Raw genomic sequence first — 17,638 nt, 5'->3', positions numbered from 1 at the left:
AAGAACTTTGTCTGGCAGGAGCAAAAATGTTTACACTGCTGACATGACATACAAGCCTGGGTGCTGCAAGCAAATTCTGATCAAATGTGATGAAGAAAACATTTTCATTTTACCTTCTAGACTTTCTTCCCAGAGCAAGGATAAGTGCACTTACGCAGTAACCACACCATCATTGACATTAGAGTCATCATAAGGATCTTGGTAAGAAGTACAAGCCAAACTCTGTTCTTTTATTTACTCAGCCTAATTAATTGCAATAGGAACATTTATGTAAATCAAGCAATTTTTAGACCTGAACAAGGAAGTTTCAACTATTCCTAGTTAATTATAAGATGCATATCTCATTAATGATGCACTTTTTTGCAGCTCATCTCTCCAACTTTTGTATACCTCTACTGAAGTTCAGTTCTATGCTCTATACAAAGCTTAATTGCACAAGCTAGCCTTGCAAAAATCCAGTTTGCAGTAAGCCCAGAATTATGCTCTAACCATACTTATATTTAATAATGCACTAAAGCTCTATATCTTTGGACTGGGTACACATTGTGAAATGCTCCAATACTGAATAATGTATGACAGAATTACTTGGCAACAAACAGCCAGATACAGGGGCACATTATCTATTGCATAAAATGAAACAGTGCACACGACGGGATTGTTTGCAAGGCATGAGTTAAGCTTTTGCAAAGCTTTTGCTGTTGAAGCTCAAATAGTTCTCCATGTATCGGTTATTGTCAGTATGCAGTTAGATGAAGTTTTCCCATTGAGCAAGTATCTAGTCCAGATGTATAACTTGTTAGTTGTTAGATAAAAAAGGATTTTTAATGTATTAGTTTAAATATCAGTGGAGAAGTCGCTCCATTGTCTGCTGGAAGAATCCTGTTACTCACTTCCTGCTGTATTTTCATTCCTCTCTTGATGCTGATCAGGTTTCAGACCTGCTCAGTGCAGTATTGACAACAGTCATTCAGTAGCACAAACAGCTTTGCAATGTTATAAATAGCATCAATATATATTTTATATGTGGGAAGTTTTTGACTTCCCCAGACCCCATATGGTTCTGTGTTTTGCATCGCTGTCCTCCTTTGAGGAGCTGGATGATAACAAAGGTAACATGAGTGTGTAAGCAAGGCAAAGCAAAAAGATGAGTAGTATTTTCAAAAGAACTTGCCTTATTCTGTCTGTATAGCTATCAGTTTGGCTGTTTGTCATTTTTTAAGAAAAAAAAAACAAACCCTTCATTCTTAATAAATTTAACTCAAACACCCCCCACCCTTTTCAGGTAAGTGTCTACACATTCCATACTGAATGTAAAACATGCTTTCAGTAGGGGTCTCCATTTGAAAGCAAAGTACTTAAGTCTTGTTAATTTACTGGACATTGCATGCATCCTATTACGCTATGATCATTCTATGTATACTATAGGCCACTAACGTGCAAAATGCTTTAAAGCATCTAAAACATGACAATAAATGCAACCGTGCACAAATATTTTTTAAAACTGTAGTGCTCCAATGCAGCAAATAAAAGAATTGTGTGTTATATTCCAGCATATTCAGTGTTCATCTTGACATGTTCCTGGAGCAGGTTTGCTTTTATTTTGCTTAGATTTGGAATTTCTAAAGGTATATAGAAAAATTTAACAGTAAGGCATCTGTAATGCACTAATGGACTGATAACGTCAACAGTAGCTGATCTAGCAGTTCATCTATTGCTTAGAATAATTCTACTTTGCTGGACTGAGACAGGGATTGTAAGAGATGTTCCTTTTCAACTGATGTATTCTGAAGCGTGTTTTGCACTAGCAAAAGTCATCTTGCATCTTATAAAACAACAAATTAACAGACAAATTCAATATTTACTCAGGCCAAGCCTTTCAACTGAGCTGATGTTCAAAGCTCTCAATGATTTCAGTAACTGTTTCATAGGCTGAATGACCAAAGGCCAAAATAACACACTGATAGGTGGCACAGAGTTTCTGCAGATATAGCAGGACACAACATAGGTATATTCCTTAAGAATAAAACAACGCAACAAAATTCTACAAAAGCATTTCAGTCATGCTGAAGTTAATCAAATCTAAAAGCGCAATACAATTCTTGGCTTAAAAAAGTCCTTCACTAGCAAACAGAGACCATTGAAAAAACAATAAACTTCCATGCAGACACGAAAGATATTTACCATCTTCAGCACTAAGAGCTAATTCTTCCTTTGGATTATTTATTTTTCCTTTATCTGTGCAGGAAAAAAGTAACACAGAAATTTTGCTGTTCAGTATGATAAAATGGATGACAGTGGTAATCACAGAATTAAAAGTAAGGAGGACGAAAAAACCAAATAAACCAGCAGAGCCGTGGGAATGGTTAAATTCAAGAGATGCTTTCTACTTCACACACTACTTCAAGCCTACATCCAAGCAGCAGTCTCATGTTGACACAGTTTCTATCAGTGTGCTGTTGCAACAATGTTAGTGCACACCTAAAACCTAGAAACTCGTTAGAAGCAAGCAATAGCATAAGTAGTATTAGAACAGTAATTTGCCAACAATAGCCAACATCTTTCAAAATCTACACCTCCACACTTCCATTTAGAAATGTAAGTTCAGTTTATGTCTTCCCCATTAGACACGAGATAACCATTAGACGTGAGATAAGCATGAAAACTCAGGGGCAAGGTGAAGTGAGACAGGAATAATAATTTAAAAAAAAAATCCTAAGAGGCTACAGAGGGAAGTCAGGAATGAATTTTAAGTACAATCTTGTCTCACTGTATTCTCTTAAAGTGAGTTTGGTATATTAACTGCTAGAACACGCAGGTGAAACACTACTAAACTAAGATGATTTTTTCATACTTCCACTGTCTACTAATTTGACCCAAGCAAGCAGCCAGGAGACAATGGCAGTTGTTGCTCATTACTGATTTGGGTGATTGCCAATACTTTCACTATTGAGAAACTATCCAGGAAACAGTTCATCACTGATTAACATAGTGCATTTTTGGAAGATGTCTGCTTCATAGACCCGTGTTGTTTCAAAATTAACACAAAGAACTGAAAACTAAAACGTATGAGAAAAGAATTCAGTTGTACAGTACAAGCTCCATATGGCTTATTGAGAAACAAAGACAAAAACACTACTTGGCAAAGCTGTATTGAAGACCAGCATGAACACATTTAAGCCAAACTGGGGGTCACGGGAGACACACACAAGCTTTGTGCTCACTTGAGGTGGCTGATGAAATGTCCTCTAGACTTTTGGAAGCCATTTTCCTATCTGCACTCCTTTTCAAAGCCATCAAAACAGGGTTTAATTCTTCTTCTGAACCTGTTACGAGACAAAACACATGAACACTGCACACACAGACATGCCATTTTAAGCAAGTCACTAAAAAACCAACCATGGATTTCTCACAAGAATCTATTTTGACTGTTAGCAAAGACAGTGAACATTCAATGAAAACACAAAATAAATCCAAAATAAACAAAACAAATTCCTAATTTTAAATGTCCATTTGCTCTAAGTTCTCTCAGCCATCAGGCGAGGGAGGCAGGTTGGCTGATTTGCCTGTGTAGTTATCTCTCTCTGTACTGACTAATAAGGGGGGCTCAGGCAACTATGGCACTTAACTGTCTAAGAACAATATAGGATAAACTCAGACATAAGCCATTTTGTAACCAACTTGTTATGAATCAGCACAAAAAAGTTAATAGCTTTACTTTTTTCCTCTGTGTAAATTTGCCCCTTATATTTATTCCCCAGTGAAAGTAATTCTGTTTCAATACTTGAGTAACAACCACAAAAAAAACCCCCAGCTGTGGAGATATTTGGATCCCTGAAATTATGCAGTTGCCTCCAAGGGCAGAATCAAGACAGACCTAGATCCTTCAGAAACCTTTAAGACCTTCTCTCCTCCCTCCCTTACTTTCCCCTCCAACAGCCAACCAACCAGGCCTTACAGTGTTGCTGCCTGTAATTATGGGTAAAAAAAAATTATGTTTCATTTTTGCTCATTTGTTTTGAGTTTTCACTGACTTCCATTGGAATCTCACTTTCAAAATAGGCTCAAGAGTAAATTGGCAGGCCCTGGAAACTTCACAGATTTCTCAGATTCTCCAGGTGAAGAAAACATCCCCAGTCTCTCAGGAACAGATTAAAAAGGTTAAATTATCTCCTCTACCTTAAGCTCTTTGATGACTAATCACATTCTATACATTGACTAGAGCTGCCATTCAACCAATTAATAAGAATCCTTGTAAATAGACCATTTCATTTATATGGCCACTTTCTAGTGCAACAGGCAGCAATGCTAAATGAAATAGCACAGAGTATTGGTTTTGTCTTTATATCCAGCCATTCCACTCATAAATATTTACCTTTGAAGACTAGCTGGTCAAACTAAAGAATGAACTCAGTCAGCCACTGATATTTTTTTTTCCTCTTTTAATCCAGGATACTTAAAAGAAATACCAGATTTTGAGTGTTACAATGTTATTAATTTGAAGGAGATATCACAGGGGAGGAAGAAAAGGGTAAATCATGAAGACTGATACGATTGATCCATGCTGCTAAACTCCCCTTATTGAAGGGGCTTACCCAAATGTAGTATGTTTTTGTCAAACACTTTCCAATTAAAGGACTTAATTAGTTCTTCCCATCTTTCCCAAACAAATATCCAAAGCATTCAATTAAGAAATAAGCATCACACAGACTTTTGGTTAATGTATTTCTAGTTGGCTAGCAAAAGAAATTGTAGCCATGTTTAACAACCCAGCACCATGAATTTTAGAAATCAAACAGCTCACAAGTTGAACTTCTGGTTCCAGAGTAGGACTCAGAGTTTTCATCTGAAAACCTGGATCCCAAATTTGAGCTGTCCCCTTCCTCTTCATCATTATCCTCATGCTGAGACCTTAGGCAGAGTTGAGCTCCTTCTGGCTGGGGGGAGATGCTCTCATCTTTAAGTGGTGTGCTTGCTCTTCTGAATTTCAACAGTGCTTTAAATTCTGAATTCTTTTCAGAGGCATCCAAGGATGTGCTTTCATCTCTCCTTCCTTTTTCATTTATCTTGAATGGCTTGATTGCAATCATATTGGTCTCTCCTTCCAAGGGAAGAAGATCAACTGGAGCCATGCTTCTCTCTTCTGTTTTATTAATAGCTCCATTTCTTCTAGGAAGATCAGAAGCTTCAATTTCATTTACTGCAAGATCATTTACTGAAGCTTTGATATTTTGTTCTGGAGCCCCCCCTTTGACAGCTATCTTCGTCTGTGTATGATAGCTACTTAAAGCACTATATGGCTGTGACATTGTCATCAATAGAGTCTCTTTTTGTGATGGAAATGTATGATCCCCAAACTTTTCTGGTTTATGTAACTCTTTGGATATTGGAGATGAAGTTTCAGATGCTTCTTGAAGAAGCTGTTCTAAAGAGCTACTGAATTCACTGAATTTTGCAATATTTGAAACAGAAGTTTTTTCTATTGTTTCTTGTATTTCTTGAGGAGGATCTCTCTCTTGTTGATGTGGAACATACAAACTTTGACTAGTCTGTATTTTACTTTGTATTTTCTTATCCGTATTTTCCACCACAGAAGCTGGTGTTTCAGAAATCTCCTTTGGTAGCTTCAGCAAATTAACATCAGATATTTCATATTCAGCCTCAGACAGTACAGATCTTTCTATGGTCTCACTTATCTCCTGTGGCAACTCTCCATCATGCTCATAGGTTGTGCTTTTAACTTCCACCTCAGCAGGCCTCCATACTGTGCTGTCAGCACGTTTCGGTTTAGGAGGTGGTGTTTCAGAGGCCTCCTTCATCAGCTTCTCTAAAGCAGAACTCAAGCCACTGACCTTGGATGGAGCAACAGACTTTTCTATGGTCTCACTGATTTCCTGTGGCAAGTCTCTATCATGCTCATAGGTCGTGGTTTTAACTTCCATCTCAGCAGTTCTCTGTACTGTGCTAATGGCACGTTTCGGTTTAGGAGGTGGTGTTTCAGAGGCTTCCTTCATCAGCTTCTCTAAAGCAGAATTCAAGCTGCTGACCTTGGATGGAGCGACAGACTCTTCTGCGGTCTCATTGACCTCTTCAGGCTGATGAGTATCTTCTTGGCATGTTGATTCTATACTACAATTAGCTTGTGATATACTATTCACGTCATCGGGTGTTTTCATTCCCATCCTTGTATATTCAGAAGGTTGATATGCAAAGGTTTCTCTGAGCAGGTTCTGCAAGCCAGCTTGAGGCCTCTGAGAACCCTCAAGAGTATCATCCTTGTCTGCTGCCTGATGTTGTAGACAGAAAGGTTCAAATTCCCTAAACAGTTTCCTGAGGCTTTTTTTGTTTTCATGTTCATCCGTTGATGCCACATTCATTTTTCCTGTGCTTTTGCTTATTTCTTCTTTTTGATCAGCAGGAGAAATGTCATGGCTCTGTTCTACTGTTCTTTCAAAGACCCTGCACTGATCTGGCTCTTTCAGAATGTTTTCTTTTAGGTTCAAGCTAGATGACGTCTCAGAGGCTTCCTTTTCTAACTTCTTTAGGCCTAATTTGAATACATCAAGTTCAGCTTTAGGTAGAGCAACCTTATCCACAGTTTCTGCAGTTTTGTCTTTAGGGAGACTGACATCTAATGGAGTAGTCTTGTTCTCCACTTTTTCTATAGGTAAACATAGACAATCATCTACTGCTGTCTCCTTTAAAGCATCTTTATCACCAGGTGATTGGAGAAACTGCAAGGAAACATGATGTTCTTTTGATGAAACAATACTTTTTTTTTTACATTCTTTAACTTCTTGCTCTGGAAGAACCATCTTTTCCTGGGGTTTTGAGATAACTGTTTTTCCTTCCAGCTGGACAGAGCATGTATTTTTTGTGTGTGCCACATTCAGACCTTTCAGGGTAGGTGATCCTGGAGGCAGTTCACATACCATAGAATCTAATTTCTGTGTTTTTTCTCTCTCAGATGTTTGGGTTTGTTGTTGAATTAACTCTTGCTTGCTCATATTATCTCTGCCTTTATCTTCCCTTGACTTTCTTTCATAAGTTATTGAACTAGTATTTGGCAAAGAAATATCTCCCCTATCAATGCTATTCTGTAATTTAACTCCAGTATCCCAGAAGTTTCTCAAACTCTGGAACTGTGAAGAATCTGAAATTTGATTCTTGAACTTTTCACTCAGTTTTTCTTTTAAAGACAAAACCTGGAACCTGGGCTTCTGCTGGGAAGAAGTAACAACTTTTCCTTTAAGTGTTTCTTTCTCATCTTTGTCTTTGCTTTCTAGGGAAGCTGAAGTGGCACCAACTCTTGGCTGCAAGTTACTCGCTTTTGGCAATTCTGTATATTCATGAACTTTACCATCAGAAGGAAGTGTTCTTTCTACTTTTTCAACTGCATGGCCTGGTCCAAACTCAGAAGAGTTTTGATGTTCATTTCTTGAAGCCTGGCTTGCACAACTTACTTCAACACTTCTTAAAATATTTTTGCTTTGATCATCCAATTCATTAGGTAGGTATACCACAGTTGGTTTTATTTTGTCACTTTCTCTGAGACTTTTCAGAGCACTGCCACCTGATACATTAGTATTGATATTAACTTTGTTCTTTCCATGACTGGGGATAGTTTTATCCCTTTCCCAGAATGCTCTGATCTCCTTTATTCTTCTTTTTTCTAGTATTGCCTTCTCTAATTCACATTTCTGAACTGGTAGCTTGTGTTCTTGATTTTCTAATAAATTTGATTTTTTATTTTGTTGCTTGATTTCCTGACCATGTTCTCTTTCTTCAGCTCTTGAACAGTCAAATTCAGTTAGTGATTTGTCATTTTGCTCCTCATTCTCTTCCCCTTTCACCCTCTCTTTTATCAGCTGTGTATCTTCTGAAATAAATGATGTAGGTGAAATACTATTCCATTGTTTAATCTTTCCAAAGGATAACTCTTTTCTAACTTTTGTTTTTCCATCCATGCTAGGCCCACTGTGTTCTGTAGGAAGAACTGCTTTTCTGGATGAGAAGTCCACTTCCTCTTTGGGTTCCCAGCCTTGGGATCTGGCTGATACATGTTTCTTATCTTCAGTACCAGAACTTCTTTTAATCCAATCTAAAACTTTTGATACAGATTCATCGGCCACTTTCATGAGTTCATCAGCATGTTTTTCAGGCTTGAAAGTGATTTTAACATCTTGCTCCTCAACAAGATCAGGCTTACCTTGTTGAAGACTTGTAGAATTGGTATTCAACACCTCATGCGCTTCTGTCTTAGCAGAAAGCTGATGTTCATCTAGAACATAAACAAACCTATCAGACTTAGGAATCAGACACACAACTCTACAAATGTCTGATCTGTCTTGAAAAATCTCTCTGTTGGTTTTTTTTTTTAGTTATTAGCAGAGAAAAGTGTTCTCTGTCCTTGTGTTTTTGGAAAGAACCATACTGCAGGCAATAGAGTGAAAAATAAATTCCTGCACTGAGATATCCTACTGGAAAGTTAATCATATTACTTTTGAGGGTGCGAGCAGATAAGATTAGTTATCCCCATTGTAAAGGAAATGGCTACATTGAAGAGAGGGCCAGGCAGGGGGGACAACCCAGCATATTTGTGTTTAGTTCCATGAACAAATCCCAAAGTCACAATTTGATTACTACCAAGGACAGTCGACAGCAGTACACCAAAAATTCTAATCCTTCAGTTCCTGTGCAGACAGATCTACCAGGCCTTATGACAGGAATTTTATCCAAATACCATCATTTCACCTTCATCATCCGCAACAAAGGTGCCTGTCCAGGCTCTGATCTGATTGTTAATACTTAAGAATACCTATAGAAGATCACCTAAAAAATATTGACCACATTGCAGCATTAAAATACAAAAAAGTGATTTAGAATTTAATTCTGCACTATGTAGCACATTCCTACTATTTCTGTTTCCTAGTTGTTAATTCTTAGATACAAGTGATTCAAACATTAATAAATATGTGCTATATGCTATTGCATTCTGTTCTTCACCCCCATTAGTCTCTTACCAGTAAAGTTTTTGTGTGACTTTGATTCATGGCTCAAGACCTGGTTGGATTTATTTTCACGTGTCTCATCAACACTCAGTTCATTATTGCTATTTGGCAGGATATTGCTGGAAGTCTTCTGTGGAGTTTCAAGTTTCTTAGGAGTAACTGTCTTTGTCTGCAAGGTTTCATTAACCAGGAAGACTGACCTATTAGTGTCACAAGGGCCAGATGCCAATGTATCTTCTTGTAAGCCATCTATTGTTTTTATTTGTAAAGCTGATGAACAGGTTCCCAAAGGCTTTACAGCAGAAATTTGCTTATTCCCAGATGAATCTGATCTAATAGCATCATTTCCACTACTCTCTATTTCATCAGATTCTAACAAATCAAACTGTCCTGTTTCCCTATGATGGTGTAGCTGTGGGCTTTGCAGAGGTTCTCCTTTACCTGTGCTAGATGAGAACCTCACTTGTTTTAGTTTTTCCAGTGAAATTTGTGTGGAGTCTTCAGCTTCTTCAGTAAAAGAGTTCTTCTCAGCTTCTCCTTCAAAAATAGTTGCAGTAGGAAGACCATTCTTTTTCTGAACATCTAACATCTGACTAACACGAACTTCTGAGTCAGTGGAACTTGAACTTGAACTGCGCTTCAGAATGCCCCTGGGTGGGTTACCAATGCCATTAATCCTCTCGGTCCGTTTGGCTGGTTTTGGAACAAAGTCTTCTCTTTGTGACACAGGATCTGTTGCTTTGTGAATTAATTTTCTAGCTTTTGGGACTGGACGCTTAACTAGTCCCTTCTGTGATTCATCGGTTGGTTCAACAGAAGGCATCTTATGTTTCTCTGATTCATCATTTTCTAAGTTTGGTTGAGGTTGGCTCTCTTCCGAGAGTGACAAAATTTCTGTAAGACATATATAGAGAAGAAATCATGAGGTTACATGACATTCATCTGCAGAAACAGAGGGGTGTGACAGTGCAGATCTAGAATGCAGTGATTATATTGGTTTATTAAAAACATCTGCAGTAAAACACAGGCAGAAAGTCAATAAAGGTGTTGATTTCATTTGTATGTAACAGGAATTTTTAGCAGATGAAAATTCTGCAGTTATTTCTTATTCTAGAAATATTAACTATTTGATGATTCCGAAGATAGAGAGCGCATCAAATTTTTGATCAGCTTTATTCCTGCAAGGGACGAAGTTTGCAGGGAAGGGCAGCTTTTGAACACACATACACTTCTTCAGGTTCAGAACATAAACAGCAACCTGCAGAAATGGAAACAGGCTATTTCCACATTCATATGGAACAAGGTAAAATGCAGAAATGATCTCCTGGTAGGGAGATGAAAATTTTTTTTATTCCTAATGTGCAAGTCTTTCTTTTTCCTGTTAGCAAGCTTCATAACAGAGACAGGAGAGTAATTTCCACGTATGAGCCTGTAAATTACAACTTCAAATGCCTGTATTGTGATGTATCATCACTCATCTTCTTGCCTGCAGAGAATACTGCAGGAAAGGGAGGATTCGAAAATAAACAGGATTGAGAAAACAAAGGAAAAAAAATAAAGATCAAAGAGTTAGGCTTCTCTTGAGCCAATAGCAGCAATGACTGGAAGGTCATAAAGACAGCTATGCCAAATTCAAGGAAATTCCTCTGTTCTCTTAACAGTAATTCAGGACAAACAGCCCTCTCACATGCAGTGCTTAATACTGACTAGAACTGTGAGTAAAAGGAAAGGAAGCAAAACCCATTTACTCACATAAACAGCCATTTCCTGAGTATATTCACATTTTACATGGGGTTTGAAATGAACTAGCTGATAACTCCAAGTAGTTACGGTAAAACAGGTTTTGATATCTTACAAAAAGAAGCAATGAAAGTAAAAATAATTTCCATATAAACCCCCAAGAAATTCACAGTCATATGCTAAATAAGTATATTTACCCTCCTTTGACAGCTGAGGTAGAGTGGCTGGTCTGTTTTCTGATCCCCCACTGTTCAAGTTATCACCTGATGCAGTGGAATTAAATGGATTTCTCCTTTGCTAAAAAAAAAGGAATGAACATTATAATTGCAGTCAAATTGTTAAATCAGTACAGTCTTCACAAAATAAATGAAAGTGCAGTGATTTCCTCTGCCTCAATACCCTGTCAAAGAGTCTGAAAGCATGCTTCTTAAATTGGATACATGACAAAAAACCTAAACAATATGAACCAGGGAACTATCAAAAGTGCTAGTGATAGCCTCATCTTGTTCTTTTTGAAGTCACCAACAGCAGAGATAAACCACCACTTAAAGACACTTGAAAATCCCAGTTGTTGCAAGTTAAATAATTTTCTCTAATTCTGTGACTTTAGAGATATTGGAACGCAGCAGGACAATTCTTTTCAGTGGCTGAAGAGGTTGGAAATAATGTCAAGCACAGCCAGCCACCGATGATAGCCGTAACAGCACTTTAGTGCTGAACTTTTAGCAGTTTCCATTATCTCCCTCCAAAACAAAAAATACTCATTTTTTCCAACTTATTATCTTTCTTCCTCAAATCTTTATTCATCTTTACCACTGAAGCAAAGAAACACACAAAATGTAAAAGAAAACTTCTGCTATATTCAATACCAGTCATACCTTTACTGGTGAGACTGCTGCCTTCATAGGTCTTTCCTCTGGTTTGTCTAACATAGAGGTTATTGTTTTAGAACTGCAAAGAAAAAGCATATAACAACTTCAACAAACAGGTCATTACTTCAAGCCTTTTTGAAAAAGCAAAACAAAGATTCATTTATACATACTCAAATATAATCTCCTGGCAGTTTTCTATTTAGCCTGTTCTTATCAGATTTAGAAGCAAACCTTCTCCTATACATAGCAAGGAGATATTCTTGCAGCTTTGTTTCCTTGCAAAAATTTCTTTGCTTGTTAGTGAATTCAATACAACTTCTACTTGGCATGACAGAAACCATATTTTTGATATCTTTTAGATTTTTGAGAAAGCTTTATATAATCATAGCCACTCTCCAAACAATATCGGTGTTGCTGTCTCCATCCTTGTCCTACATTTATACCTCTAGAACTGAAATCAAAGTGGAGGAAAGTGCAAAACTCTATTTTTATCAGATTTTAGTGAAGTATCCAAGTCAAAAAAAAAAAAAAAAAATCAGAGGAAACCCATCACCACTATAGCAAAGATGTGATATGCCACAGATGACAACACAACCCCTCAGAGGTACAGCTTATAAAGCTATTCTTTCAATTAAGATCTATGAAATCTGTGGTTTGATAGCATAAGTGAAGTAAGTTATTACTTGTGATCCTGATTAATTATGTCCCAGGTAAGGAGAAATTAAAACAGCTAGAAGAGACAGCTCCTACATTATATCAAGAAATATTTCATCTATTTGCAGAATGATGCAAGGGTTTTTTTCAAAAAAATCTGATTTTTATAATTTGAGTTTATCTAAACATCTCAGATATGAAAAAGCATTTGGTTTTTGAAGATGGAAGTTAGATGTGGATTTAAATATGGTCTTCATATAACAACCACATTCAGTATCTTAACTTTATATAGAAAATGCTGGCATTAACCAGCTTACATGCTTATGATTTTGGGGATGGGGGAAACAGTACAAGGCAGGAAAGATGAATATTCTCCAGGTAGGAAATATGACCTCAGGCTAGGAAGAAAAGCAACTCCTATGTTTTTTCCAATATAGCTGTGCAATGAGATTCCAATACTGAATATTTCTTTGGTCAACTATCTTTGGTATGGGTGAAAAGACTTTCAGATATTGATTTGTAAGTAGCAGAGACAGGAGACAACACTTTTGAGGGCAGATGTGGTATCTCAGGACAAGAAAACAGCTTCCAGCTCTCATCAAGTTTCAGTTTCAAACAGGAGTTGCCTCCTCACATGGACAAAGAATTCTCCAACCACGTAACCAGCAACAGTCTGCCCTGCTGAAGGGAGAACAACTTTCCCATCTTCTCCAGGGTGCAGTACAGCTAACCTCAAAGTTTAGAAAAAAAGTCTGGCAGCCACCCTTGAGAGGCTACCGGCCTCTGGACTGCTAAGTGTCTCTGAGAAGTGACATCACTCCCATTTTACAGGTGGAGAAACTTCATTATGGAGAAGATAAGATGATACAGTAATGAGCAGCCCGAACATAAGGCTAGGAAAAAAATACCAGTTGTAATCTGAACTATAAACTTCTATATCTCTTCCTTGCCCTTTTGGTTCAACACTACCTTTAAGAAATATACCACCATGCATAGTGATAGAAACTTAAGGTATGAGCCGATCTTGTAATGGAAACTATCTCATGGGTGAAAAAATGAACTCTTCTTATATTTCAAGACTAACTGCAGGACCCTCTTATATGCACACACCAGGTATAACAGATTGTTATTGTTCTTTTTATTCTTCTCTGATCCTAAATAAAACCCCCAATTTTCTAGTTCTCAAAGAGCTCAATACTGCAACTTTTATTAATTTCTTTTCAAAAAATATCATTCCACATTACAGTTTTTAACCTTAGTTCTAATATTTTTTTTATAAAGTCTGAAAATACATATATTTAAAGAAACTTTGTTCTGCTGAACTGTAGTTTATGTGCTTGCTTTCAGAAGCACTGGAGTTTGTGGTTTTGTTTTTATGAGCACCTGTGTGTTCCTGCACTTTGTGTCTCATCTACAACATCTACTACCCGACAGGACAAACATGCCTTTTTTTTTTTTTTTTTTTTTTCCTCAAGGTCTAGGTCATGAATGCTTCAACCCTTCGCTCATTTTAAACAAGGAAAATACTGTTACGTACCCTGGGCTGCAAGACACTGGTAAGATATTCTTCAACCTGCAGTTTTTACAGGTGGGGATGTAACTTTAAGTCTCATTGAACACACACACACAATCCCACAATATTTTAATGCAATGCTACTTCAGAGTTACCATAGAATAATTAAAGAGTTGTTAAATTGGCATTACATGCTGAAACCCCTGCTCTAAGCACATAAAGTAGAGAAAAAAACACACCCAGAATCCTATAACTAAGTCTGAAAATACGAGTCTACCCTCAACCCATACAGATGGGAAAACTGAACAATCAGTTTCCAGATATGCTGCATTAACAAGGCTGATCCAAGAAAGTGTATGAAGCCAAAGTGATAAACACACCCAGATTGAAAAATTCCTGCACTGCAACTCAGCAAAGCAAAGTGCTGAGAACCACAATGAAGGCCCAAACTCCACACAGACTGGACAGCACTGGACAGGAACCAAGGGGCAACAAGGCAAAGGCAGGAGCAAAGCTGGAGAAAGGGGTTATAGATTTCCAGGCATCGTCAATACAATCTACTCAGAAATGGCCTCCTGTTCAAAAACATAAGCTTTCCTGGGCTCATCCTGAAGGGCAGAGAATCTGGTGTGAGTAAAGTTAGTGTGATTTAACAGTACTCCATAAAATTGTCTTATCTAGGTATCCCAGCACCCCTATTATTCCAGAAAAGTTACATGGATTTTAAGAATTGGGGCTTTTGTGCAAATTTTCACCTTGCAGAACTCTAGGACCCACACCTGTTACCTGTTCAATGTAGACTAAGAATATTTTCTAGCCTAGGGAAGAAAACAACCTACAAGTCGTAATTTGAAAGATAAAACCCCTTTAACATTGCCCTTTTTTAAGAGTCAGCATATAGACAGATGGTATCACTGAACAGAAGTAATATTGACAGTCTGAGTCACCCTATGAAAACTCATTCTGTGCAAGGTTACACCTTCAAAGACACTTCACACACCTGGCCTGTAAAGGCTCCAGTATGCAAGGGAAGTACCACAGTGATATAATGCCCAAGAAAAAAATTGTTCATAGCTTCATTACTGAATTTAGATATTTGGGGTATGGGGATGAAAATCACTATGCTAATTTTAAGAATATAGTTGTGGGCTGATTTCTGTTCCACCTCATATAGCAGCACCCTGACTCAACAGCAGTTCAGATCTACCAGAACTGAACTTTCTTCACATTCAGTAAGAATTGTTTTGGTTTAAGAATAAGATCCAGAACAAAAAGAGTCTGGGTAATTTGTCATCACATATCTTCTGGTCCCAATCCTCAGGTTAGCAGCTGTTCAGTTTATGCAAAGCTTGCAAGCCAGTGCTGGCCTGAAGCCCACTCGTAGAGGAAGAAGGAGAAAAAAGACCCAAAACCCTAAAACCCACAACTCCCACGAACCTACCCTGAAAGCAGCACTTTAAAAAGTTTTGAAAGTCTGAGTGCTTGAACCACGTGTAGCATTTGGACACTAGAAGCTGTGAACTTACCTTATACAATCCTAAACTCCACAATGATACTCTGTTTCATCCTCTTAGATCTAGCTCTGTTGAGACTATGCATTGCAAGGGGAAAAGTCTATTAATTCCTCTCAGCTCTGCTATCCTAACAGCCAAATTAAATGTTTGTAGCATCTAGGTTTTCCATTCCCACCCCAACTGGTGGGATTATTGCTTCCCCAGCGTTGTGTTTCCCCTCAATTCTGGATCAGCTGCTGCCATTAGAGACAGGCCCACAGTCATGTCAGACCATTTTCTTTCAAAGTCTAGTATCAAGAGAACAGAAAGGAGGAGTATTTTAAAAACATATGGCTCCTCCTGCAATTTCCCACATGCAATGTTGTGTAGACTAATCTCAGTCATAGTGAAATAAACCCATACTGAAATCACAAGCAATGAATTGCACGTAGTCCTGCCATGTTTGCTTGCTTCAGCTTTTGACATTTTGGAAGCAAATAATCTGAGACATCTAATCAAGTATTTATGCAAAGTAAATGCAAGTAAGCACCCAGCCCACATCTTATAGATCACTTCCTAAGGTCCACTTCTAACCGTCTCTCAAATCCTGGACTGTGTGAGTTTGCTTTAGAGGGAAGATCTTGAGCTCTTGGTGAGAGTATGAGCACACATGAACAAGGCATGCATGCTGATTAATTTCTGGCACAAGTTGGAGCAAAGGGCAGGAGAGGGTCCTGGACAATAGTTATCAAGCTTCACATGGCTATGACCTGAAATAAGTCAGCAAATCACCTCAAGTTAAAGACCACTATAAAGTTGGTCATATTCCAAACAATTGTCTACATGTTCTTAAACCTCGTTATGTTATATATTTTCAAAAACACTGCCCTGGCAGTTTATGAAATGTATTACTCTTTATCAATCACACACAATTTATGGAGTTGTAATGGTAAGAATAACATTATAAGGCTGTACTTTTAAAGTACCATCATCTTTTCCTGGTGTGCAAAATGACATGCAAAATATTCTAAAAGATATATTAAACAGCAGCATGTCTTGTGCTATCGATAAAGAAATAACCCCATAAAAATCTCCTGAAGGTAAAAGCCTCCTGTAAAAAAAACTATAGTCAGTAACAACTAACTGTCAGCATTATCAGCCAGCTTGGGGGTGCAGGGGGAAGCAAAGCTCTTTCTTGTGATAAGCAACCTTTATCATCCTTACTGTGCAACTTCATTTTTTGGGAAGTCTGTAACAAAGTAGTTTATTTGACCTTTTTCAGCATGATTTCAGATGCGGGTAAGACAAATACTCCCTTGAGTTCACTGATAATGATGTGTAAAGGGTAAGACAGACCAGTAATGCAAGCCAGAGTTGTTGAGACTTACACCAACCTTTGGTGCCATTCATCGCCAACGTGCATGCCCAGTTTGCAGACCACGAAAGTGAAAGATTCAACTGCTACTAGATACTGTACAAATGCATAGTAAGAGACAAGCCTTGCTGCAAAGAAAAAACAGATGACATACAGAGAAGGACTTAGACAAGAAAGTGAAAGGTTACAGAGCTTATCAATGGCGCAACCAGAAGTAAAACAGTCATCCTGAGAAGTAACTCTAGCTCTTACCTTACTCTGTTCACTGAAAGCACAAACAATAGCTATTTGTGTTACATGCTGGTTCTTGTTTCCTCAATGGTATTGAGGAATCTGGCCACTTAAAGACATTTCATTTCCACCTGCTGTCACCCTAGCTGAGTTTTCAAATGCAGGCTTTTTGAAAGCTTTTCACACAGCCAATACTACATGTAGGTATTTTAAAGAGAAGACATGTCTCTCTCTCGGAAATCAACTCAGGATATTTCAAAGCAAAATGGAGCTGTTTGGGATGTTTACAGACTTGAGATAGTGTGATTTTACACAAAATCCTCTGTAGTTCAGAAACTACTTATCATCCAACTTTCCTGCAACAACTATAGCCATTCAGGCATATCCAAGCTGATTGTCTTGCCTTACTCTGAGTGGTAGCCTCTCCCTTCCAGAAAGACATTCATTTTTCTTGGTAGAATCTGACTTACTTTCTGCAAGTATCCAAAGATTCTGGTTCTTTCCACCTGAAATACATTTGGTCTCCTTAAAAAGTCTCAGAGGTCTTAAACTGTGCACCCAAAAATCTGGAAAATTCTAAAGCACAATTTCTCAGTCTCTGATTCTTCTTATGATCCAAGCTTAAAATTCAGGCTGAATCAATAGTCTGATCTCATTAAGTGACTGAATGAAGAGATGCAGAGGTTATTGTCCCCCTATTACTAACTGCAGAGGACTGATCATGGCCAAGCATTCTAACCAGAAAGTCCTGG

At 37.9% G+C, this 17,638-nt stretch overlaps 1 protein-coding gene across 3 annotated transcripts in view; it reads right to left on the bottom strand.

Annotated features, from left to right (window-relative positions):
- SYTL2 (synaptotagmin like 2) overlaps window positions 1-17,638 on the bottom strand; it is a 62,581-nt gene that overhangs the window by 12,788 nt on the left and 32,155 nt on the right. The window contains exons 5-11 of one of the 3 annotated variants that reach the window (XM_052812304.1): window positions 11,627-11,699; window positions 10,946-11,045; window positions 9,021-9,902; window positions 8,207-8,278; window positions 3,222-3,323; window positions 2,182-2,235; window positions 891-938 (exon numbers count right to left, since the gene is read on the bottom strand). In XM_052812304.1, the coding sequence (XP_052668264.1) occupies window positions 891-938; window positions 2,182-2,235; window positions 3,222-3,323; window positions 8,207-8,278; window positions 9,021-9,902; window positions 10,946-11,045; window positions 11,627-11,699 (1,331 nt within the window). The other 2 variants (XM_052812302.1, XM_052812303.1) reach the window with 2 other exon arrangements.

Source organism: Harpia harpyja, chromosome 17 (assembly GCF_026419915.1).
Source record: "Harpia harpyja isolate bHarHar1 chromosome 17, bHarHar1 primary haplotype, whole genome shotgun sequence".
Lineage (NCBI taxonomy): Eukaryota > Metazoa > Chordata > Aves > Accipitriformes > Accipitridae > Harpia > Harpia harpyja.
The sequence above is the reverse complement of the archived record's forward strand: the minus strand, read 5'-3'. Positions and strand labels throughout refer to the sequence as shown.